The sequence below is a fragment of the Enoplosus armatus genome, chromosome 14 (assembly GCF_043641665.1).
Source record: "Enoplosus armatus isolate fEnoArm2 chromosome 14, fEnoArm2.hap1, whole genome shotgun sequence".
Classification (NCBI taxonomy): domain Eukaryota; kingdom Metazoa; phylum Chordata; class Actinopteri; order Centrarchiformes; family Enoplosidae; genus Enoplosus; species Enoplosus armatus.
In genome coordinates this window covers 11,331,140-11,357,780 of record NC_092193.1, presented here as the reverse complement: position 1 = coordinate 11,357,780, position 26,641 = coordinate 11,331,140, and the positions used below count along the sequence as shown (strand labels likewise).

Here is a 26,641-nt window from a genome sequence, read left to right as displayed (position 1 = left end):
AAACATTCCCTGAAGTCAAATGTGCAGTGGGCCAATTAAATTCCTCACTAAGACTGTGTGGTTATCAGGGCATAACCCCTGTGTGAGACTGCGTTTTGTAGTCTGCTGAAGTCTCTCTCTCTCTGCATCCAGCCAAGAGACTGGCAGTGAGGGAAAAGCGGCCGCTCACACAGCCGGTGGTCTGATCAGCCTTATAGATCTTCACTGCAGGGGTTACACACTGAGAGCCAGAGTGAGCCTCTGCCTTTGCGCCGACTTAATGCCCAACATCAGTCCCCGAAATCAACTCACAAACTCCCACATGAAAATTGTCTCACTTCTTTGCGTGTGTATGTCAGGCACTCTGCCTCTCTTCTTTACGCTCTTAATCTACCTGTTTACTCCCCTCCCCCCTCCTCCTCCTCCTCCTCCTCAGCCTGTCTAACCCCGTCTATCTCTTTCTTTCTACTCAGGCAACTCGCACTCTGCTGATCCTTGCGTGTTCAGCTGTTAAATCCTAGCAGTTCGGCTGTTAAATTTTTGCAGTTGGTGAAACATGACAGTAAGATTTTTGCAGAGGGCTCACTTTGATTATGGTAACTACAAAGGAAAACACTTTGTCAGGTCCCCTTTTTTGTGTATCCGTCAGATAAATGTAACGAGGCCACTGTGCTAATGTGTGGCACTTCTGACGAACAACAACGTCACACTGAGACTCTTAGTCAGACGGAAACTCTTGTAACAAACGTCCTTTCTTCTCTGAAGGCTTTCTGCCACCAACAATGCTCTTTTGAGATTGTCTGTAATCTTGTTGTTTGCGGCTGTTTCTTTTTTTTTGCTATTTGTTTTATATGAGTGTATTCATTAAACAGATTACGCTGTGCTGTACTTTGACATGCGGTAATTGCAGAAGTGATTTCAACCTCACACCAGCAACACCAAGACAAGCTGTGAATTTCTCTCAGAACATTGTTCAAAGCCTAAGTGTGATCACGTAAGCCTCAGCTGGAGGATCAGTAATGAACAGGAGCCGTGCTTTATGATTTTAGCGTGTGCTATGTTGGCTGCTGCCCTCTGACCTCTAGTTTATTGCACTTCAGAAATTCTGTTCGGTAGAGACAAACACAAGCAGATATCTCGACCACACATCTAAACAGTCTTTTGATATGGTTCAGAGGTGTGACTGTGGAGATGAATGGCCTCTGTGGTTGTCAACTTCAGCCATTCATTTGATACAGTAATGAATCTGAGGCTTTTCCTTCACCCCGGCTGTTACTGTGGTGGACACTTGACGGTGAATGCAGCAGCTTGGACCTCTGATGTCACATTCTCATTAAGAGAAGTAAGATGAAAGTCAAGCTTTCATCTTGCCGTGTTTGTTGCTTTCCTATATGTTTTGCCATTAATGCCCACAGAGAAAATGAAGAACAAAAAGCAACCACAAAAGTACAAGAGGTCAACACAAAAACAACATGTCATAGCAATTTCAAAACAATTTACTACTAAGTTTATCCTCTCATTTCGGCGTATATGCTTTTACCATGTGCATCAATGTTTTTGTGTCCACTGCAATGACAATGCTTCAGGATCAGTCCACTCCATTAGCCTTTTGGAGAAACAATGATATCTCTGATCTATGAGATAATGATGTGTGGGGCAAAAATGAATTTAGAAAGCAGATAATCGGATTAAAAATCATGAAAAGAAAAACTGCATCTCACAAAACAAATATCAGGGAAATAGGAAATATATTACAAATGAATATTTACACTGTTCATAGGTATTCTACTGTTAATAATCACGGATTTAATTGCATGAGTTAATTTAGTATTTCTACACATATTCTTTAGACTGTTTATCACTTGAATCCTTTTGACTAATTAAGACCCAGATGTCTCACTCAGGCTTTCCGCTGCTAAACAGATTCATCTAATTAATATGTAAGCCGAACATTTCAATTGAGTGTGAAAGATATGGACGGCAAACTCCAGGAAGAAGCACAATACCTCGAACAAACAATGTAACAAGTCATTTAAGCTCTTGCACAAAAAGTTTGAAGGCACAGTACATTGTGCCAAATGGTACTTTAAGATTAGGTGTTATGATGACAGTACAACCACACAAACTTTTTTCCCTTAATTACATTCTATCTTTAATAATAGTTTATATAGTTACCAGAAATACCATATAATGTTCACGGTATTCTTCTTTTTGTTATCTTATGTTTGGGTACTGTAAATAAAACACTGTTCCTATTAAATGACAAAAACATAACATAATCCTTCTTTTAACTTTAATAGTGGTGAAGCGTAAAATATAATAATCCTTTCGAGACGGTTAAATATTTGAATCATTAAAAGTGTGAGTTTTAAATACACTATCATTACGCCGTCTTAGAGAGGTGGTGGCCAGTCTCACTTTAGTTATAATGAGCATGGAGGTGCAATGAGAAGCCTGATCTTGTTAAATAAGTGACACCAAATATCAGCGGAGGTGACTAAGAGCACGTGATGACTTTACAGTCTGGCATATTCCACTTCAGAGCATGATGAGGCTCCTGCCACAAATTGTCACATCACTTCACTTTAACTGGGCTGTCGTGACTTCACAGCTTAATTGAAGTGATTTCAGGTGTTTGGTTACACATGTGACAGACAGGGAAAGTGTCTTGACTAAAATCAGCCGCCTTCTATTAATATTCCCTCCCTGCCACCTCTGCAGCCGGTGTTAAACTCAGATAAGAGGTAAGTGTGACACCTAGTGTCTCTGGCAGTAACGACAGCTTGTATTTATAACATCCTGCCATGAGGAAAGTGCAAATGAACCATATCGGATAAGTGACACGAGAATCATTTTAAACAATACATAATTGCAGCCGCTTTCATGAATACATCTCAATCATTTGAATGAGGCCTGTTGCATGCAGAAACACACACATTCAGTGATTAAATTACTCGCAAACTAACCTTCCATATATACATGACCTGGTTTGTGTTGCCCAAGACGCAACATGAAGAGATTACTTTGTCGTGTACATTTATAGCGACTAAAATGTCACGTGCCATTTAAAACTATAAATCCTGAGGCCAAAGTCAACAGGGGGTTAAGAAGTTTCTGTGCTCCACGCTGTTGGCAGCTGAAGGCACCACTCCATATTGAACTCAGATGGAGCCAAGTGTCCTCAGACTCTCTGGTGGAGGGTGAAAACACCCTATCTGGAGAGATTGTTTTCACAGTATGCCGAAAACTAATTACAAGCAATAAATTAATTTCACGCTACTGCTTTGGAATTAATTGCATCTTTACAGGAGTGACTGGAAGTGATGGCTCAAGCAGCTCTGATAAGGGTGGACACACAAAGTGGTCTATTGAATTATGTAGCTTATCAGTGCCATTACTTTACATCAGGATGCACTTGATAATCCTTAAAGAAATGATCTAAAACTCTCGTTTGTTGTCGTTTTAATTGCTGCTCAGGTATTTTTTGTCGCGCAGCTCCCATGGCACACACACACACACACACACCATATGTCAGGACAGCTGAGTATGTTGTTTTGTGCAGTATAGTACTATGTAACTATGTTTTAGAATGAAAATGTGTGAAAATGTAAGTCAGGTTAGTGACAGAGTGATGCCAATCATATAATTACCATATAAAATCTTCTACCGGCACGTCAAACTCTTTCCTCCCTGCTTCTCAGTTTGGACTTCCATGATACATTTCACACCTATTGAGTAGTCAGCATCTATAAATAAACTGTTTGTCAAATGATTTTTGCTGTTCAAGCAACATTCACTCCTAGGTCTTCATGCTGTGTCATCACTGTGACCAGTTTGTTGGTCACAGCACAACGGCGAGCATAAACTCTGGTGTCCACAACATGCTAAATATCTGGCTCATGGTGGATAGAGCATGAGAAATTCTTCAGAAATCTAAGAGTGTTTCCAAAAATACCAAGGAATTTGAATCATTGCAGATTTCTAGAACACACAAAAGCTTTTATTTCTGCAGAGAATAGTAATTAAAAAGAAAACAGACTGTTTATTGGTAAAACAGGGGTAATAGAGCTGTTGTCAGTGCTTGGAGAGCCTTCTTTAGATATTTGGGTTAACTGCTTATTTTCATTATTTTGAGTTAAGTGACTTTTCAGGATGCTCCTAATTGGCCCCAGTGGGATTTTGAGCAAAAAGCCTTTGATGTTCAAGTCTCGTTCACATCCTCCCATAATTGTGACAGTATTATTGTAATCTGTGCAGATAATATTGTTGTATTTTTAACAAGATTCCAGTGTTCGTAGCGAGAGACTGATTTCATTCCAAGATTTAATTTCCCCCCTTTTTTTTCTCCTGGTCTCTGCTGTCATCTTTGATACTCATCACCACAATCACATGACAGATGGTCCTTTCTAGACCCTATAATTATATTTCCAGCTTCAGATTTGTAATTCATCACACTGATGCACGATCTGCACGTCAGCTTAACGAAAGTTGGTGAATTGTTTACGAGCACCGACGCTTTTTAAAAAATATTATCTATAAATTAATAATCCATAATCGGCCTGAGCGTAATGAGATCAGGAACTCACAGAGGATTTCAATTTGGATCTCAATACATTTGTTATACTGTATTATTTATTCATGGAGGTCTGTGCATAATGTAGCTAAGCTTGTTATCTACAGAATCTCACCATTTTAAATATGTCATCAATAATTAATTCTAAGTAACGTTGATTGGATCCTACAGTGAATTTCCTGTTACTGCAAAATCTGTTTCAAAGATGACGGCCAATGACATATTCTACTGGATGTTGTAGCTAAACTTTGGGGCAACAGATACAGCTGACATGGAGAACATTGGATGATTACAGGGAAGGCACAATGATAGTGCATGTGACTGTATGATACTGTACTGTATGCAAAATCCACCTGATCTGCAGTCTGGAGGTGAAATATTAGCTAGGAGCCAGTAGGTGTAACATTGTGTTGTTCATATTGTGCAAGCTCAGAGTGCCACACCCAGTAAATCATTCACCAGAGTACACAAACAGAGCACAATGAACAATTGTCTTGGCTCTAATCGTTCTGCCAAAGTACAGAGTCAAAACAGTGCAATGAACCTTTTTTTTATTTTACAAGTTAATTCTTATAAAAAAAAAACATACTGTAACATGAGATCCAAGCTGTAAGCAAAGACTTTGGTGCATTTAGTCAAGTTACAGTGCTTATAGCCTTTTCAACAACCATTTTATTTCCATTAAATTAAGCTGAGATTTCTATAGAACTACATCTGCAACACCAAGAGAAACATTCTTGTTATGACCATACTAAATTTACAACTTTGACAACTTAATATACACATATGGGAATGTCTGATTCCCTTTAATTAGCAGGTTCAAGGACATTTTTCTGATCTGTTTAGCTTTTCTTTTCTCATATCTGGTATTCAGACAGTTGCAGTCAGTGTCAGTAACACCTCACTCCTCCCTTTCACGCCCTTGTGCTGACTTTCACAGGATTACTGCCTGAATGTTGCAACAACCTTAATGACACTGAGGGCTGAAACTACGCTCAGTCAACGGTCAATAGCTGCACTGGAATGTGTTTGCACAGCTAATTACTGTATGACTTGGAAAACCAGAGGAAGACAGTCTACATTACTGTTATAAATATAAATAATTATAAGCATGTAATCTGAATTAAGTATTTTCATGTAAAATATCTAAAAAGGTAGTTTTATTGTTGTTTTATTTCATTTAGGTATTTCTTTTATTTTTCTTTAAAAAATGTATTAAAAATATAAAATTTAGCAAACAATTTAAATTCAGCCACTCAAATGCAATTGTATCATTTACTGTCAACAAGGATTATTAATAATAACCAAAATACCCTAAGGTGTTACTAATTGATATAAAACCCCACAGCCATTAACTGCATACATCATATCAATACAAACTACCATTATAAACCTGCAAAACCAGCCCCCCCTCCGCCGTCCTCAAAAAGGATAAGCAAGTATAGCTAATGGGTGGATGGAAAACCAAGAGTCTAAAAGCAAACAACACCTAACACACGACACAAAATATGTACAACCGCCTGCACCTGCATAGATTTCAGTGCAAAAGACTTACCAAAAAGCAGCAAAAAAAAAAAGCAACACATAGGCACACACTGATGTCTGCTTGTTCTTTTTCTCATTCATGTTCGGGGGCATACCAAGCATTCAGATCCCAGGCCCCTCTGCATCCTGTAAACACCATTATGGTTGAGCTTCATTGTTCATGTGTTTGTGCAAGTCTCTGCGAGAGTTTTGAACTTTGGTCCGAGTGTGTTGAGGAAGTCAAGGTTATCGTCGTCGCCATAGTCACTACAGCATCCCACAGAGCCAGCCGCAGAGCCCATCCCCTCAAACCCGTAGGAGTGGATGATGTCGTCTGCGTACCGCCCGTCCTCCTCTGTTCCCAGATAGGTCAGCTTCTGCAAGACCAAGTTAGAGGGAGAGGAAGTGTGTTATTACTCAGTGTGGACTCAGTCTGAGCTTTAGGAAGGGGGATACTACACCATGTGATAACACAAGGCTGCTCAGGATATGACTGGCAGTCAGATATTACACAGCAAACAAACAACTCTCCCACAAGTTAGAGAAATAATATTTCTCACCAAGAAGTTGAGAAATATTAAAGTTTACAGAGGATACTATCACAGCTTAGAACACAAGATTATATTACACATGAGAGTTACCGAAGCTCTTACAGATAACAAAGAAGTTATTAAACCTCCGAGAATGGAAGGTGTACACATCTGGACACATTTAATTCTGCCACGTTCTCCCACTTTTTGTGCTAACTTCCACTTGGACATATTTTTTGTTGTACCATATACATGAATTCTGTTTAAATGTTTTTAACTCTAAAACATTACCTGGTTTAGATAGCGTCCATTTGTTTGCCAGGTGTGAAGAACAGCTGAGTCCTGGCCATAGTACCTGCTGTCAAAGGCCATGCCGCTACCAAGGAGATTACCTCCATTTAGCTGTGTGCCATACTGGCTATCATACTGGCTATCATACTGGCCATAATGGAGCTCTTTTGCAGCAGACTTATACATTCCATTATCATGTATGGGGTGGGCTCCGATTGTGCTGCCGCTGTTATTCCCCAGCCATCCTGCATTCACCATAGAACCCTTAACTGAGCCCTTCACTGCTTGTTCAACCCCAATAGTGGGAACATTGATGAGACTTGAATCCTATAGAGAAACACAACAAAACAAAAATATGAGCAATCAAGCAACAACTGATAAATAAATGAAGGAAAACAGGAAAGAAAAGAGATAGAAATAAGGTTCCTTTACAAGGGTATGAGCCCAGGCAATGCTTTCATTATTATGTCCTTACCACTTCTTCCCCTGGAGCCTCAGTGTTTGATTTGAGCAGGATGCCACCACTGTCTCCCATATCCTCAAGTTCCATCTTCTCTCTCTTTGTCGCACAGAAAAAGGCAAGAAGCAAGCCTGCAATAACAAAGGAAGTGTGTTAGAAATCAGTGCCAAGGATTGTGCATTTTTATTTTCATAAAACAATGTTCCACATGTGGTAGGCAAGAGTGAGCATAATGGCATTATACACTTCATAATAATACCACATATCATTGCTCAGTACCAAATATACAATGCATAATTCAGTGACAGAACCACTAACTTTCTATCACTCTTCTCGTGCTTTTACACATGCATGAGCACAAAATTCCTGTTTCATTATCTGCACAGTGTAGCCTACACAATTCTGCTGGTAAGAGTATAGCAGTGGGGGCACTCACAGAGCAGTAGGAGGAGGAGCAGAGGCAACAGCAGAGCCAGTAAAGCCAGTGGCCCGAATGACACAGAGCTTTGCTTGGCCAAGCAGACTCCATTCCTGCACTGGCAGATCCTCACTTTCACCGTCTGTGTTTCACCAAAGCCCTGCAGATCTGTAGCGTCCACGGGAACTTTGTGTATCCCCGTAGGAAGCTCTTTCATCTGCTGCAACGTAGCTGCTGTGTCTAAGGAGGAAACACACGTGTAAACATTATGAGAAATAGCGATGCAACACTGTGCAAAACACTTTCAACTTGAAGTGAATTTTTCATTTTCATGCTTTCAGCAAATACTTCATCACACACATCGCAATTGTCATTTTATATCAAAATATTGACCCTCTGTAACCTGTGAGCCCAAAAAGTCGAACACAACTTACAAATTGGTTGCCATGACAAGTTACTTGTGCACCCACTAAAACAAAATCAAAACGTACAGTATGTAAAATCTTATCTTTAGTATGCATGCAGCAAAATCTGTCTCAAGAATCCACTTGTATACTCTGTATGTCCCAAACAACATACTAGTGCCCAAATGATAAATCAGCCAGCCAATATTAATGTCCGATATTAGCTTATTAGATATATCGTATCAGCACATATGATGCCTAAGAAGTAACAACTTAAGAAACAGTGTCAGCATTGCATAGTTTGTCCACCAGGGAGCACAAGTTCCTTTTTCAACTGTAAAACGTCCCACTCTTTACATATCATGGTCACAATTATTTAAAAAACAAAGTCAAGGGATCCTCATCAAAAATGTTTGTTTCGTTTTTAATTCCTTTTAGCTTTTAATATATTTAAAGTACTGCACTTCAGAAAAACAATTACAATACTGTAATTTTCTGCTACTTTACTATATTTCAGAGGCAGATTTTGTAGTTTTTACTCTTTACTACTTTTATTTGACAGCTATAGTTACAAAACGTAAAATTAGTTATTAAAATATGATAAATTGTTAATAATCAACTTCCAAACTGTACACAAAGAAGTTACAATGAGTTTTCCCTCAAAGTCACATTAATCGGCTACTTACATGTTAATGATCCACTAAACTAACATATATAGCTAACAGGGGTCATTCTGCTGCATGACAAGTACTTTTACTTTTGAAACTAGAAGTACAATTTGCTGATGATACTTTTACTTAAGTAAGATTGAATGCAGGATTTCAATTTGTAATGCAGTTTTTTTTTCAGTGTGGTTTTACTTTTAATAAATTATATGAATTCTTCCACCACAGTTGGTATTGGTATCACTCTCAAAAATTCATTATCAGTCGAGCTCTAAACAACTTCTCTAAATCTCTAAATCTGTTAGATTTTATTTTGGTGGTGTATTTTGATAGCTTTGACCAAAAGAAAAATCTGACAGTTTCGTTGATAGTAAACATTTGAATGAATAACTTGGATTGTGCTGTGTGAGTAGTTTGAACAGTTACAGAACTTTCACGGATGTTTCAACATGTTTTGCTGTTGTTAAACAACTCTCCATTAACTGGAGTCAACATTCATAATGTGAGTAATTCATATAGAAAAAAGTATTTATCCAAACTGCCCATTAAACATTTTCTCCATTGAAAACATACTGTAGTTTTTGTATTTTGTTTAGAAGACACTCTCTAACAGACGTAGATCAAGTGGGTAAAAATACAACCACCTACCATTATATGTGGTCACAGACCATACGCCATCATGATCACGTGGCAAACTAAAGCTGAAGGGGAAAGAAAAGGGAGACTGGTCGTGGTCTTCAGCCACAACCAGCACAGAACCAAGCTCTCCTTCCTTCTCACACAGCACCAGCTCGCCGGTGGGGAGCGCCGGCATGTTGTCGTTGACATCCTCCACCACAATGATAACCGTTCCTGTTCCTGTCTTGGAGCCTGAAATACATTAGTAATTAATTAGCATGTAGGACAAATAAGGGCATGTCGGTACAGAGGAAAAACAAGATTGTTGGTTGTGCTCAGTTTGTGTGTCAATGACCAGGAAATTTAAAATTCTGACATGTATCTGGGATAAGAGCCCAATTTCCATCAGCCCGCACATCACACAGAGTATTGTGAGTCATTGTAAATGACTAGTCATATCACATCTTGTCAACAGGTGTTCTCAGGTGAGACGAAGAGAGGACAAACTGGCTGTTTGTTCAGACAGATACTGGTGAGGGTGGGGCTGGTGTTCTTAATAACATGGCTGATGACAATGCCGTCAAAAAGGTGTGAAAATATGTCATTTGTGGTGATATGACAGGAAGACTATTTACTGTCCACAGGTTTCATGGTTACAGTATGGTGGATATTTGCCAAACCCAACAGAGACAGTCAGGAAAAGATCTGAGTTAAGAAATAGGCAACAGCGCTGTGTCGAAACCTGTGATTTCTTCAATTCTTCAATCAAGTCAAGTGGTTATAAGGTTCAGCAGAATTATGGAAGCACAGGAGATATATTGCTCGGATAACAGCACAAGCTTTTTGTGATATAATAACAGCTTGAGTTCTGTGTGGCTTATAGAAGTCATGGAGAAGGAAATGTACAGTACATTTCACAAGCAACTTACTAGCATCAACAGCCTTCATGGTGATGTTGTAAATTCCATTCTGGACGAACTGTGACTCTCTGTCAATAGTGTTTGCAATCTTCAGCTCTCCGGTGTTTCTGTCGACATTGATCCAGGAGGCTGGATCTGTGGACTTGTAATATCTGGGAGACAATGGAAAAAGTGCTTGTGTATTAGTAGCACACTCTTCAATTCAGCAGTGAAAGTCTGCCCTCCAGTGTTAAAGAGAGGTAACAGAAACTTGAGTTGGGGTTTTGAGGATAAGCTGCTGTCTGCTATCAGCCGTACTGTTCCACAGGAAAGATCATTACATAAAGACAAATAGAAAGTAAAGTTGCTCACGTGATGCCTTTGCTGCTCTTGGTCTCAGGATCTACAGCTACGTAGCTTCCTATCAGCGTGCCGTTTGGCGTGTTCTCTTTGACGGTGAAGCGGACTGTAGGAGCTGCGAATTGTGGACCCTCATCGACATTGGTGACAGTGACATCCACAGGAATGGACACCCATTGGGCCGCGGTGCCGCTCAGCTCGGCTTCATTACGCGCCATAATCTCAAGCTTTACATTTTTGGTCGTCTCATAATCTAAAGGCTGGACAGACAGGGAGGGAGTGTATTGTAAACACAAAACAATATTTCTTGTTACAGGCCTTGATTTTCCATAATATGTAGATCTCTCGCTGTACTACTACTACTTATTTCATAGTAATAATAATACAATATCGTACTCACCTTCGAGACGTACAGAAGCCCTTCGTTTGTTTTAGGGTCAGTGTCGATTCTGAAGTTTCCACTTTCATTTCCTTTAGTTAAGACGAACTTAGAAATCCAGTTTGGTGTGTTTATTAAATCCTTATCTTCAACGGGAATTCGGAGTATAAGTTTTTCCTTTTCGTTTTCTGGCACATTGGCTTCGTACTAAAGGAAACAAAAAGTGTCTTACTTAAATTTGATAACCAATCTTTTACTAAAACACGGGTTAAAACCCCCTGTACAGTTACACTTCATATAAAATGCATTTGCTGTGTTTCATTTTATCGTCACAAAACATTAAATCATTTCAAGATGTGTAATTGCTAACCACTTACAGATTTTTTTGTGAAAGTTGGTGGGTTGTCGTTGATGTCTCCCAGAGTAATGGTTGCTGTTCCTGTGTTGGACAGACCAGTTACTGCTCCGTCCATATCTTTGATTTGTACAGTCACCATATGCTTGTCTTTCACCTAAAGAAAAAAAATTGACAAAATGATACGAGAAAAGGGTAAATAACATGTTAAGATGAGGCAAGAGAACAAGATAGAGCATCTGTATCCTCTAATTTCTACGTCGTATTTCAGAGTAAATCATTAATACAGTGGCGTCGGTGCTCACCTCTCTGTCCAGAGTGTTAGTTACCGTGGTGATGACACCTGTCTCTGGGTGGATGACAAACAGGTCTAATCCAGTCAAGAGAGTGTACCTGATCTTGGCGTGGAGGGATCCTTGTAAGTCTCGATCTGTAGCACTCACTTTGCCTACCACAGTCCCTGTGGTGTAAAACATGGTCATGGAGGTTATTATCACCCACACTGAGTGTCAAATACAGCAAGATCACTGGCGTGTCATTTCATGTTCCTCACCTGCTTTGCTTTGCTCGAGCACAGCATACTGCAGTGGGCCTTTGAATGTGGGAGCGTTGTCATTCACGTCATCTACGATGATAGTGATGGGCAAGGGTTCGTCTGTGGGCTGATTTGTTCTTACGTTGAAAACTTCGGTCCTTAGCTGTGAAGAAAAAAGTCAATTTTACAAGGTTAACACACATATCATATAGTTTAATCTATTTCAGATTCAGATAAGTCAGATTGGTCATTTAAAATGCCTTTCAACAGACGTCCTTTAATGTCAAATATCTATTATTACGCTTAAGGGTCATTTCACTCTAGAGCCGAAACAGTTAACAGAAAATGAATATGCGACTATTAATTGTTATATTACTCTACTTGGTTCCAACTTCTCATCTGTGAGGGTTTGCTGCTTTTTTCGCTTGTTTCATATGATAGTAAACTGAAGTGTTGCTCAGACAAAACAAGCAATTTGAAGACGCCACCTTGGGCATTAGGAAAACTGTGATGGTTACTTTCCACTGTTTTATGGCATTTCACAGACCAAACCAATCGTTGGATGAATCAGTTAGGAAAGTAATCGTTAGCTGCAGCCCTATTTCACACTCACTGTGAATGATGGGAATTCTTCACGATCAACTGGCTGGTGAACAGATAACATCCCAGTATTCCTGTCCAGACTGAACACTCCCACTGGATGTTCGTTGAAACCAGGTCCACTGAAGGTGTAGTACACGTCTTGGTTGGCTGATGAGTCTGATACAATCTACAGCAGAAACCAAATAATTCAAACATATACAAGTAAACTGAACACGGATTCTGTTATTCACAAACAATGAAACCTTGAAATGGGTCAAGGAAAAGGAACATGCGACTCCATGATATCTTTGAGCAGATGCCAATAGACAATCTCATAGTGCAGGTATAAAAACACCAAAGGAATTCATCACTGCATAAAGTCATACACAGTCATGCAGCCTAATTTAAAAGGGTGTGTCTGGGTGTGTGAATCAGGTCACCTGGAATTAAAAGAACATGGGAGAAAAGAAACGCAAAGTGCAGTGAGAGGAAAATGAAGAGAATTTGTTTTGCAAATGCTGCGATAAAGGTCATGTAGTATGAACCTTACACACACTACAATGCTAAAGTAGCCTATATTTTCAAGATTGAGATTACCCTTTCAATTTGTTTTGGATAAGGCCCTGCATCATTCTCTAATATGTTGAAGGGAGGGGGACTCCAACGTCTCTTCGAGCGCTTCAGGAAGCCTTGGCCTTTGGGCTGTGATATGCAAACAGGGAAAGAAATGTTAAAATAAATGAACATTAACATTCTCACCTGTATAAACCTGCTCTAAACGAATATGATCACGTGTAATCTTACCTCTCTTTCCTGCATTGTGCTGTGGACAAGGTGAACTACCATCTCACTTTCCGGCCCACTGTTGTCCTGAGCAAACACAGAAAATGTCCGCCCTCCTGTCGGCACTGACACCAGAGTTAAACTTTCTATCGCTCCATTACTCTTCACTGTAAAACTCGGGTCGTTCAGAGTTAAGGTTGTTGATCTGGTGTCACAGTCGGCAACTGAAAACCGAGGGAGGGGAAAGGTGAAATGGGGAGAGAGGGGGGGGTTACAAAAGCCAAAACGGTAAAGAATTCAAAGTGTAACGATAAAGAGTTAATGAACATCATCTGTGAAGTACCTTTTATGATTTCGTATCCAGCCTGAATCGTTTGAGGCACGCGCACGTACAGAGAGTTCGGGAGAAAACAGGACTCCGCGCGGGACAAGATCTGAGGCAGGAAGTTTCAAATAGGCTCATCGATTAAAAAGGCTTAATATGAATGACAATCACCCCTTTAATAGCATATAACTACATTATACTACATAATTGAATGTCAATAGTGTTGACAGAAATGACGTGGTAAAACACTTGTATCGATAAAGACTTATTAAACAAAAAGTGAAAACACTCACCAACACCACGCAGAAAATGAAAACCTTCGTCATTTTTTGAAAGCTTTTGACGGTCCGTAGGAGGAAGCTGGACTCCACCGAAGGTGACTCGTCCTGAAAGTGACAGATGATGGATTAGTGTCTGGGTTAAAAACTCCCAAAGAAGAAACTTGTCTATTCCTGCACTTGCGCACTCAATGAAGACGTGCAGACTTCACTGTGAGCCGCGCTATCTGTCGCTGCCTACAGTGAGTCAACAGACAGACACACCTTGAGCCGCCCCACCCAGACTGAGAGCCTCCCTCCCCGCCTGCAGGATCGGAAGGCGAAGCACCTTCAAGCCGTATTCCGTGTTCTGGCGCTATTGAACTCAACGCGTCAACTCCTAAAAGTTTGCGAACATATATTTATATACATATATTCTCTCTGCCAGCAGGGGGAAACATTGCTTCAATGTTCTTCCAGCTAAAGTGATTCTGTATTCAATTTTAGGGTGTTGCAACACATCATATAATTATCCATGCAAGAGTTATTGCTGTACCATATGAGATAGAACTGCCTATAAAAGCACTATATAATGTCTAACAGGGATATTATATTGATTTCTGTTTATGCTGAGCAGGTGCTCTTATAGTTATGTAAGCTACAGAGAAAAAAATATTCATATTTTAGAAATCATCTTTTTGGCATTGTAATTTGCATAATTACTTGTTTGTCAAGTTTGCTTGTTTTTCAAGAGGATCTGGTCTGAGAAACCTCTCCCAGGTCTATGCACAGATTGACCCCTGCATGCCCCTCCTCTCTCTGCAGCTCCACTGAAGCATTCTCGTAGGAGGAACAAAATTGGGCTCCTCACTTAACGCCACAGGAATGTGTGCTGAATGAATCCAGTGTGGGGGAGGCTCTGCTCCCACAGCGAAGCGTTTGCTATCTCTATGAGCTGCTGATAAAAAGTGAGAGCGGACAGGGCCAGCAACACTGGGCCTGTGTCCTTTTTTAAAAACATGTCCCATTTGGACGTACTGTAATGGGGTCCTTTTTAAAAGTTCATTGGGAAGTCAGACAGACGTGGGGCAGCAACAGGAAAGGTGAGAAAAATGTCAGGAAGGCTGCGTTGCTGTGAGTCATGAGCGTGAACACAATGAAAGGGCTTGCAGCTGGAAGTCTTAACAGTAAACTCAAAACAGACTAAGCAAAATACCCTACTGTCAGTGTCCCAAGCTAGAATGAAAGTGAATTATCATACTCAGGCTACAGTGTGTGTACAGAGTAGGCTACACAGTATAAGTATGTTTGAACAGATTCTGCTTATTGTATTGGTGACACCATGTCTGACCTCACCCTCCCGCACTGTCCACTCATTGTGAAACACTGAGGTAATATTTGTCACAACAGAGGTGTTGTAGTTTCTGCAAATAACTGATTAGTAGTGTGAAGTGTGAAGGAAGGCACAGTTGAATAATTTCTCAGGAACTCTTGAGCCATCATTTTGAACATCAAAGGAGGTATACGCAAGATGCGTCATGATGGTATGACTTCATACAACTCATCTTGAACTGGATAGCACAATGTTGTAACAAGGTGTGCTTGTTCTTTTGAACGCGTGGTTAGTATTGTTACTGTGTTCCCAGGTATTAAACTATGTGAATCTACGTGATGTTGCGAAATCTAGTTTGGAACAAATCACCTGCAATGATGACAACAAACTGTCAGTGCAATTTATTGTAAGTGCCAGAAGGCTCATACCAGATGTTTTCAGAGAATATATTTACAAATGGGTAATAGCAGACAGTTCCGTGTATGACAGTGACGTGTATATCCCTGAGGTAAGAAAGTTTTTTCTGAGTGCACCTAATGCAACTGCTCCACCCTTCTCTCCACTCACGCTGGATGAGTGCCAGCCAGAGGCAGGGTGGAGCATTCACGTCATGTGCGATGGTTAGTGTTTGGTCGAGACAAGTTGCTCAGTCGTGTTTTTTCAAGAGAATGATGTGACTAATAGATGTGTGTGACAATACAATACCTAAGTGAAGGTAATGTGTTTTAGAGACCAACTTCATGGCCGTTTTTGCCATTGAATTTGTACTTCTTTGATCCCGGGGGGAAATTACAAAAACAGGACATATACTTTATCCTCATCGACATATATGGACTGATATAAGATATTAGAAACACTTCTAAGTATAACTCAACACATTTGAAGGTGTACTTAATAAAATGGCAACTGAGTGAGCCATATCAAAATACTCACAAATACACAATTTATTCTTGATCTGGATGGTCTACAGTCTTTTTTGATTCAGCTCTCAGGTCTACTTGAAGTTGTTGTGCTATACTGTTTTGATATGGACTAATACATTGCTCGATTGCAACTAATTCCTAAGATAATATCCTTACTAATATAATGCTCCTGTACCCCAGCCTATACATTTGTTGGTCTGTCAAAATATGCACATTAAAATGGTTTTTGGAGAAATGTTAACACGTAAATGTTCCTCCAAAAGCAGTTTTGTTCACTCAAACTTCACTAAATTAAAGTGATTATTCAAAAAAAAATGTTGCACTTTTAACATTTCAATTCCTATCAAATCTGTGTCAAAATCATAACTTTGAAACCATGACTAAGAAAGTTGGTAGCTTCAGTCTCACGCAGCATAAGTGAGTTGAAAGTATTTTTATTTTTCCCTCTCTATCTTTTTCGGGCATGCACACTCTTTATCATGTACTTGTCATCGAAAATCACCCACATCGCTTAAAAAGCAATCATTCTCATTGTGAGAAAATAAAAATTGACATAGGAGCTGCAGAAATTCCAGTGAAATGTGAGATAAACTGTCAGACAAATACATCATAATGCCTTCGTAGAAACTAATGTCCTAATCAGGAAAGATAAAACTGATACTGCATTTACTCTCCGACTCACCTTTGGATGTAGGGAGTGAAAGTTTCATGTAACTTGGCAACACAAACCCCTCTCACTGTGCCAACATGCACCTTTATCTTTTTTTTCTCAGTTTTTCTCTGTAAAACAAACTCGCCAACGCCTACTGTACATGCACACACACACACTCTCACACAGTCCAGTGTGCAGCTGAATGTTTATGGGTGGGGAACCCAGAAACAGAGGTGCACTCCTTTATGGAATTTCACAGGCACAGGTGAAGTTTTACAGATGAGTGAGAAAGTTGGTCTGACAAGGACTCCACTACATTTCTATAAAGTGAATATCAAAATCATGAATAAAAAAATAGACTCAATATACTGCAAAGTCAATGTGGACATTTTCATTTTATTTATCACCGTTTTTATCCACAAAAACATGATTTCACACATTGCCACCCTTTTCACTGCAGACATTTCAGCTTGAACTTGCAGGAAAAGCACAGGTGTAATTGATAACATTGTAAACGAGCTGGTTCCAGGGTCCTGCTATTCTGCATGCTGAGACGCTGAGTCTTTCACCTGTGTGTTTCCCGCTATAACAAGTCAACGTGTCTGCCGTGGAAAAGGGTCTACTCTGAAGTGATTTCCTGTTAGTCAAGTCTGCCTTTTCTGCACAAAATGGACAAACCTCCTCGTCCCTCCCTCCCTCCGCCTGCTATCAGCAGTAGCCTGTGAGCAATCAAACCGAGAGAGGAACCGCCTGTTGCTGTAAAAGTCCCTACCCGTCCAAAGGGTCAAAGTCTGTTCGAAGCCAGCGACAGACTTCAGCCAGTTACTTTGACGCGACTTCACCTCAACAGGAGTTTATTTTTTATTTTTTTTTTCAAGCTGATGGCTCCACTGCTGAAATGCAGCCTTTTTATTCTGCTGGCGTCCTTTCTAACGGCGAGTACTCGATTCACTATTGCGTATGCTTATTGTTAGATGCTTATTATCGCGTGAAGACTAACTGGTCTTCAACAGGTGTGGCTCTTCTCTCAGAGTGTAGTCAAAGTTAAACCATCACGTAGACCTGTGCAGTTAAAAGGAAAAAGCAAATGCGCAGTGTCCATGTTTACATGGACGCTCACATATTGTGCTGGGTGGTCACGGAACAGCTCTTTCATTATTTCCTCTCCAGCAAAGCAGCTTTCCAGAAGTATTTCTCTTAACGCTGGATGTGGGATAAACTTTAGGGGCAGGAAGTCTCGATCAAGTCCAACTATAGAGGAGGGTTTAAGCTTTGAAACAATTCAGATGTAGATTGTAATATGGGGAATATTAAAAATGTTTCAAAGTTATGGAGACTCCCCCTTCAAATGCAAAGTAAAATTACAATAAACAATAAAATAATGAATTTGCTGTGAGCACACATTTAGTGTGTAATGTATAACCCTGAGATCCCCATTGGGCCAAACCTCTCATGATGTAAAAGAAATAATGTGTATACGAATGCCATATGTGTATGAGTCAGGAGCAACATATGGTTTTGTAATTATTACACATTAATAATGATCAAGTTTGTCCTCCCTCTTCGTTTACCTGCAGCTTGTTCCTGTGAGGGCCAAAGGAAACGGGCCATGGTTACAGAGACAGAAGAGAGAGTGGATCATAGCTCCCAGACAGCTGAAGGAGAACCACGACTACACCGGCTTGGAGAGTATCGCCAGAGTGTGTACTTTTTCTGTTCTGTTTCTGTCTAAATAATCATGTTCAAACTGAATATCCTAATTCTTCATTTAGAATTATTCAAGAAATATTTAACGCAGGTACAGCAACATTTCATTCCTTAAGATAATTCTATCATTGTCATGATTGATCGTATTTTCCACCTCACTGGTTTTAGCCTTCAGGCCACCTTTTTTGTTTTGTCTTCGACTGAGTATGTGTCTGAGAACAGCTTTCCTGTCACTAGCCAACTTCCATAATAATTCATAATTAGTCATGAGTCAGCTCAGACACAGTGCACGATGATGAATACATCTTTGTTCTGATGTTTAGACACACACACACACACACACACACACACCTGTGTTTGATGTTCTCAATCTAGTTTCATATCTCAGATAGATATTGTTTGTTTATAAGATATGTTTTATGATCTGATCCATGCTGTAACATGGACATAAGTTAATGAGCTAAATTACTGTCAAACAATAATGATGTGTGGTTGTTCTCGTCAGAGCAAAAGCAGTTTGGATGCCACACTTCAGCTTAATAAACATATCATGTAATGTGCTTGCATTCACATGATCTGAATGACATTTGTTTAAAATGATGCCTTACAGAATACAGTTACAAAAACAATACGTATACTATTTTATCATAAACACTTACAGTAAATAAGCTACCTTTACACTTTTCCTTGTAACTGGAAAGTCTTAGATTTCCTGGTCAGGTGGATTCATTTTGTGGTTTGTTCTTCAGATTCGCTCTGATAAGGAGAACTTTACAAAGATAACGTATTTTCTGACGGGGTCTGGTGTTGATAAGCCCCCTGAAGGCATATTTCGTGTCAACCGTGACACTGGCTTTGTGAAAATCTATTCCATTCTGGACCGAGAGAGGATGGACTCCTATCAGGTAAGAGCACTCATCTTGTTTGTGAAATCTAAAGCATTTACAGCCATATCCTCAAGTTGTATGGTGAGAGAATGGTAAAGCAGTTGTGATATCTCTGTTTGTAGTTAAAAGGTGTGGCAAAATTCTCCAACGGGTCCAACGCTGAAACGGATATTGACCTTAGAATTACTGTTGTGGATGAGAATGACTGCCCACCAGTCATTAAAGTACAGCAAGTCGGATCTGTCAATGAATCAAGTGCAACAGGTATTTGATGTCATCCACAGTATATTTGTGACATGGCAAGGTGTTTTTAGCTGTACTCCATGAACTGATGTCTTATTTCATTTATATTGGTGATTTCTAGGTACTGTTGTAATGAAAGTGATAGCTACTGATGATGATCAACAGAACACGCCCCACTCCAAGATCTTCTACAGCATTGTGGAGCAGAGTAACGTAGGCAGGATGTTCTTCATAAACTCTCACACTGGAGAGGTCATGGTTCAACAGAACACTCTAGATAGAGAGGTGAGACACTTTAGTGACCTGAAATTCTTGTCTTGTCGTCTTATTTTGCTGAATAGGAAAGGTCATATATGGGGTATGACCAATTTTTAACCAAATATACACACTCATACTCATGTTAGTCAACAACTTTTACTGGAAACTAGAACGTATCAATCAGTGTATTGTATCTCATCTATTTTTTAGAAACAAGATACCTATAAGTTGACTATACAAGCCTCAGACTTGAATGGACAGCCAGGAGGAAACACAGGCACAGGAGAAATTGAGATAAAAATTCTGGACATAAATGACAATATTCCGACCCTGGAAAAAGAGTCGGTAGGTATGGCACAGTTACCACCACCAATGCTTGTATTCTTCTTTAATTTGGTTCTATGATGATGTTTGATTAGTTGTTCTAAAGTAACTGTTGGTGTGTGTTTTTTATTTGCAGTATGAAGGGAGTGTGGAGGAGAACACCATCAATGTGGAAGTGATGAGGATCAAAGCCATTGACATGGATCTGATTCACACTGACAACTGGCTGGCTGCCTTTGAAATAATTTCAGGGAATGAGGCAGGCTATTTCAGCATCACTACTGATTCTAAGACCAATGAGGGAATTATCATGATTCACAAGGTGAAAGAGTGTGGTCTCATTCTGATGCACTGAGATTGTAAACAGTAAAATGAATGATTGTGACCCAACGAGCACTACAAAGGCTAATATGTAATGCTTGTCCTGTGCATTGTCCTTGAATCTGCAGGCCTTGGACTATGAAGAACTAAAGGTGCTCAAATTGGAAGTGGCTGTTTCCAACAAAGCGCAGTACAATTTTGGCAGTGCGTCCACGACAGGGTCCATGACCTCAAAATCCTACCCCATTAAAATCAATGTGGTCAATCAGAAGGAAGGACCCCGTTTCCAACCAAGTGTCAAAGTGGTGACTCTCTCTGAGGACCACACTTCTGTCTCGCTCAACAAAGTCATCACCACCTACGCTGCTATTGACAGTGACACGCTACAGACAGCCACCAACGTAAGGTATAGTACAGCCACGAAGTGAAAGCAGATGTATAGAGATCTCCCTTTGTGCCTCTGAATTGATGTATTTTCGTTAATAGCTTAATTTTTCTCACATACATGGATTTTCATATTTACAGGTATGCCAAAATCCGCGATGATGACAACTGGTTGATTATTGATGAAAATACAGCAGATATCAAGCTGAATAAACTGCCTGACAGAGAGTCCAAGTTCTTAGTCAATGGAACATATTATGCCAAAATTATATGCATCAGCAATGGTGAGTTCTGTAAATATGACAGTTATCGTTATTCTCCAGTGGACTAATATGGCGCACAACAGGTTGGTATTAATCTCTCTTTTCATCTGGCTTTCAGAGATGCCCTCAAAAACTGCCACGGGGACCATAGCCATTCAGGTGGAGGACTTTAATGATCACTGTCCTAAACTGACCACTAAAACTCAGACCATGTGCCTCGAGGATAATGTCATCTACGCCACAGCGGTAGACGAAGATGAGTTCCCCAATACAGCACCATTTGAGTTCACTGTGATTGAGAAGAGCAGCAAGGGGAATTGGAAAGTGGAGCATCTTAATGGTACGATTACTATTACGGTTTGCATTAAATAGGCATTTTTAGACAAATTAAGTAGTCAAGTTTGTAACTCCAAAACATTAGAATCCTAAAGACTCGCCAGCAGTTTGTGATCATTTCAATGCTGCGCAGTTTTTTACATTTTGTGTTATTCATTTCATTTCATTGGCTTCACATGATACACATTTGAATTAATAACACAAACACGTTTAAATTGAATGGTTTCTGCAAATACATTTTATTTTAAGCTCCAAAAAAACTTTAGAGGACATAATGTTATGCTCAAATAATAATTTAAATCAATTGGAACCATCATTCATTTTATTAACCTCATCTGTGCTTTTCCTGCCATGACAAGTTAATGTCTGTAGTGAAAAAGAGTCCATCTTCTGTATGAAGAGAGGAAGCATTATTATATATTGCAAGGCACAAACAAACAAACGACAGATTTTAAAATGTGGATCTCTTCTTTCTTCAGAAACCACAGCTATTCTGCGAGACCAAGCCAACTTGTGGCCAGGAACTTACAAAGTAGCAGTGGAGGTCAAAGACCAGCAGGGAAAGTCATGTGCCGACGTTCAGATGATGGACGTAATTGTGTGTACTTGTAATGAAAACACTAAAACCTGTGTGTCGCGCAGTACAGGGACTAAAGTTTTTGGAGCTTCAGGTGTCCTGCTTCTGCTCCTGGGACTGCTGCTTCTGCTATGTGAGTAGAGAATTATTTATTTTCTCTTCCTGGTTTGTTATTTTGCTAAGAATCATCACAACTTTCCCCTACAAAGTTGCCTAACCTGCCATGTTGTAGCATGCCTGGAGAGATTAACTAATGTGGGTGGGTCTCAGTTTTTGAAAGAGGCAGATCATGACCCTGGCAAGAATTACACCATTATTTCTTCCCATGAGTTAAATCAATGGATGAATGAAAGGAATTCACTGATTGATGATTGGGCTTTATTTGACCTGACCAGTATACTTTTATAAGAATTTCTGTTGACATAGTGTTAAATGTGTGCATTTTCCAGTGGTGCCTCTTCTTCTGCTGTTCTGCCTGTGTGGAGGTGCAGCAGCTATTGGAGATTTCAAGGCCATTCCATTTGATACGAAAGAACAGCTGATCTCATATCACACTGAGGGACAAGGAGAAGACAAGGTACTTTGATTAGTGCAGTCCTGATGAATGGATCTTTGAATATTTGAATATTTTTTGTTTAAAAATATAATAAAAAAATTTGTTCAAATTTGCCTAAAATGCTGCATCTCTGATGGGATCTCATATTTTTCTCACAGGATGTTCCTCTTCTACATACCCCAGTGGAAGTTGATGGTGGCACAGTGAATGCCAAGAACGTCAACACCTTTAGGGGAAAGGGGTACCTAGGAGGACTGGCTGAAGAAGGAGGAGCAGCTTTAGGTGGTGGCGTAAACACCTCAACCATGACAGCCAAGGATATGCATCTGTACAACCAATATAACCACTCATGTGGGAAAGCGGACTACATAGGTGCTGGGAATGCTGGGATGATGACAGGACAAGAACATCTTTTCTCCCAATACAGTGCAGGGGTGTTTGATGGGATGGCTCTGTCTGATCACTTCCTGGGGGAGTATTATTCAAGTGTGAGTACATAAAATGCTTTTGAATCAATTAAAACTTAGTAGTAGTTTAGTCAGTAATTTGCAATTAGCATTAGCTTACACTGCTGGAATGAAAATCTGGCTTTAAAAAGATTTTCCCCATTATATATCTTACAAAATGTAACTCATAGAACACTTTTCATTATACAGTCTGTTAGGACAAGTAAGAGCTGTATCATTCTATCACAATTTAACCATTAAGTATTATTGACTGGGGACTCATTATATTCTGATTCTATTTGTTTGCAGAAATCCAACCATGCCGCACAGCAATCCCTGCAGAAGGACAGTTTGCTGGTCTATGACTATGAGGGTCAGGAGTCCCTGGCAGGTTCTGTAGGTTGCTGCAGCCTTCTTGAGAATGATGATGATCTTGTGTTCCTCAATGACCTTGGCCCTAAATTCAAAACCCTGGCTGAGATTTGTCAGGGGTCAACCATGGTGATCAAGTCTGCGGATGCAGGGGTTTCTATCTCTCCACCCAGACCAGTGTCTCCTGTCAGGCCCTCCACCTCCACCCACACACACTTCCATACTCACACAGAAAATATCAGGGACAGGGATCACGTCAACATCGCCACCCTCAACACCTCCAATGTAGCGTCTGGATCCTCCACCATCGTCCAGGAGGAGCGAATCATTGCGAGAGCCCAGGGTTCAGCAACCGTTCCAAAGGTACATGTCCAGGACAAGATTTTGATTCCCAGTCAGACGCTGCTCATACAGCAGCCCACTATGTACTATGCTGCCGCGCCCATGTATGTAGTCGAGCCCAAGCCCCAAATGGTGTTAGTGGCAGGCGGCACCCAGCAGACAGTGGGTCAAGTAGGCCAAGTTGGGCTTAATCAGGGGCTGGTACAGGTTGGTGGCCTCCAAGGTTCTCAAGGTGTAGTCCTTGTAGATAGACAAGTAGGAATTGGTGGAGCGACAGGACAGGGTGTAGTCCTTGTCGATAGGCAAGTAGGAATGGGTGGGCCGACAGGACAGGTAGCACAAGGCCTTTCACAAGGAACCGTCTCCAGGTCCAGACAAGTGTTGGTGGTGGAGAATGGGTCCTCAGGTGGGGGCCAAGGTGCACGTCTAGCAAAGGGCTTTATTCAGACAGGACAAGGGATTACAGAGCAGGATTTGGAGGCCAGAGGTCAAGGTTTGCAGGTGAAAACTCAAAGTTTTTCACTGGGTTCTCGCAGTTCTACAGGGTCAAATGAGGACTTTGGCTTGACAGCCACACCCAAGTTGCAAGAGAGTCAGAGAGTGGTTGTGCAACATAAGAAGGTCTCAGTCACAGAGAGAAATATTGAATCTAGTACAAGAGCGTAAAGCAATCCATTTGTTTAGCATATCTGCTAATGTCACACTTGTTGTGATTATATACTGAAATATATTTTACTATTCTAAAATATACTTCAGTATATAGAGACAGATTTTATACAGATAGATTGTGATGAATTGTGGTAAAACTGGCTAAAGGATAGTTTAGTCTGCTTGCCCAAAAGTGCAATACTGTATGTCCTTGTCTAGTGATAACACTACTGCTCATAGTAGTTAACACATAGTACTGACTACGTGACTATCGTGGCCATAAAAGGTATTGGCTTTCCATGCTGTTTTGTTAATACTAAAAAGTGCATTCATCTCTTGTATGCCACCTGCTAAAATGAGGCTCTGTCAACAATAGTTGAAAGTGTATACTTTACAGTATTAGGGTAAAGTACAGAATTGGGACAAAGCAACAGATTTTAAGAGGCATTATATGACTTCTGTCGTTACATCCCAGCAGAGGGAAAACCGTGGCAAAAAAGGAAGTGAGAATTCCCTCTTTCACTGGTCCCAAAAAATGACCTCACCCAATGACAGCCCTAAAAGCACTGTATTTATTTCAGGTACAAAACTAGCATGGCTTCTGGGCGGGAACAGCCACAGTAAACATAACACAACTAAACCAGTCAGACCTACAGTGTATACGGACCTAGCAAACAAAGGTTACTAACCTCTAACCTTGTCTAGAAATTGGAAAAAGCAGAGTACAAACAAAAAGATTATTGTGACAAATATTGTGACTGAAGCTACTATAATGTTGCATTTATCCAAATAGGCTTTGAACACTAGATTCAGTGCTCTGAGTACTGTATTTTTTTAGTGTGGTGTGATTTCTAAAAGCTTGGGTTGCATTTTGTAATATTTTAGCCTTAGCCATGCCATAAGCTGTTCTGCTGATATTTTAGATTATTGAACTTAGTTATACTGTAATCAGGAACTGTTATATGGGTGGCCACTGCTTCTTTAGAAACTGTTGAACATAGATACATGCTGTTTATACTGTAATACTGATGAAAGCACCCTGCAGAACAACCAAAGGCAAAATGATTTGGTGCCCCAAGAAGGGATTAGACTGTTTTTATCAGTAGGCAACATAGTCATTACAGACTATAAACCAAAGAAGAGAAAAACTACACTACATACTGCACTCTTTTTATTATTTCTACAGAATGGGTGACCTTCTAAACTGTAACTCCAAAAGACTTAAATAAATGCCAAAGCTGTACAATGTTGTACAAAGCCCCTATTTTTTACAAATGTATATTGTGCTATAATTACCAGATAGACTTATGTCTATATATATATATATGTGTGTGTGTGGGTGTAAAGATAACATAATTTGGGTATGCAGATAGGCAGAGTAACCAAAGATGAACTTGCCAAGCACTGAAAACATTTGATGGAATGACACTGTTTGATATTGCTGTTCTTGCTATTGATTTATATGTCTTTTCATCTGTAGTTTATAATATGCTGTATGAATATAGTATATATTGCTTTGGAAGTGTAGTATTAAAGGAGTAGTATTGGACTTAATAATGATGATGTTTTTCAAGTTTTGCACCTCCTGTCATAATAAAATTGAATAGAAAAATATAGCTGTTGTATTGACCCTGACTCTGATTTCACACTTTTGTGATATTTAATAGGAACATGCTAATGCACTACATTACATTACAGATACCGTGGTCATTTCACAATACTATATATTCATACACTTAAGTGTTGGGAATGTTAAAATAGAATTACACACCTACTTGTATGATGTAACACGTGCATGGGAGGGGCAGAGGTTCTTGTGTTATGATGACACTCTACATAGTGTCTTCATTTAAAGAGACACTTTTTTCCGGTCATCTAGCTTTCAACAGGAAGGGCGTCATTCAAATAAACTATTTGTTTGCACTGCAAATCAGGTGTAAACAAATACAACCTTCCGCTTAGTGTACAATAGTCTTTCTAAAAGGGTTTGAAAAATGAATATGGTGTTCTGGCACACTAGATTTGAAATTGCTTATCATAATGTCTATAATGCCATTTCACCCACTTGCAGTCAATTTTTCTACTGAACCTACAGACCAACAAACTGTTGTCAGCTTTGGGGCTGTTAGTAT

At 39.9% G+C, this 26,641-nt stretch overlaps 2 protein-coding genes across 2 annotated transcripts; one reads left to right on the top strand and one right to left on the bottom strand.

Annotated features, from left to right (window-relative positions):
- Window positions 1-5,086: 5,086 nt before the first annotated feature.
- Window positions 5,087-14,304, bottom strand: dsc2l (desmocollin 2 like). The gene is made up of 17 exons (XM_070919699.1): window positions 14,223-14,304; window positions 13,974-14,066; window positions 13,699-13,789; window positions 13,377-13,579; window positions 13,170-13,274; window positions 12,604-12,759; window positions 12,009-12,153; window positions 11,761-11,915; window positions 11,478-11,612; window positions 11,122-11,307; window positions 10,734-10,981; window positions 10,392-10,534; window positions 9,493-9,714; window positions 7,794-8,015; window positions 7,373-7,488; window positions 6,898-7,224; window positions 5,087-6,453 (listed from the first exon to the last, which is right to left on the bottom strand). The coding sequence occupies exons 2-17, from the start codon at window positions 14,004-14,006 to the stop codon at window positions 6,256-6,258; spliced, it is 2,685 nt and encodes an 894-aa protein (XP_070775800.1). The 5' UTR covers window positions 14,007-14,066; window positions 14,223-14,304; the 3' UTR covers window positions 5,087-6,255.
- Window positions 14,305-17,726: 3,422 nt separating this feature from the next.
- LOC139296786 (desmoglein-2-like protein) lies at window positions 17,727-26,123 on the top strand. The gene is made up of 15 exons (XM_070919299.1): window positions 17,727-17,780; window positions 18,423-18,545; window positions 19,302-19,457; window positions 19,562-19,703; window positions 19,804-19,967; window positions 20,151-20,285; window positions 20,401-20,586; window positions 20,714-20,991; window positions 21,111-21,253; window positions 21,351-21,572; window positions 22,048-22,278; window positions 22,595-22,722; window positions 22,860-23,014; window positions 23,144-23,189; window positions 23,457-26,123. The coding sequence occupies exons 1-15, from the start codon at window positions 17,727-17,729 to the stop codon at window positions 24,525-24,527; spliced, it is 3,234 nt and encodes a 1,077-aa protein (XP_070775400.1). The 3' UTR covers window positions 24,528-26,123.
- Window positions 26,124-26,641: the final 518 nt, after the last annotated feature.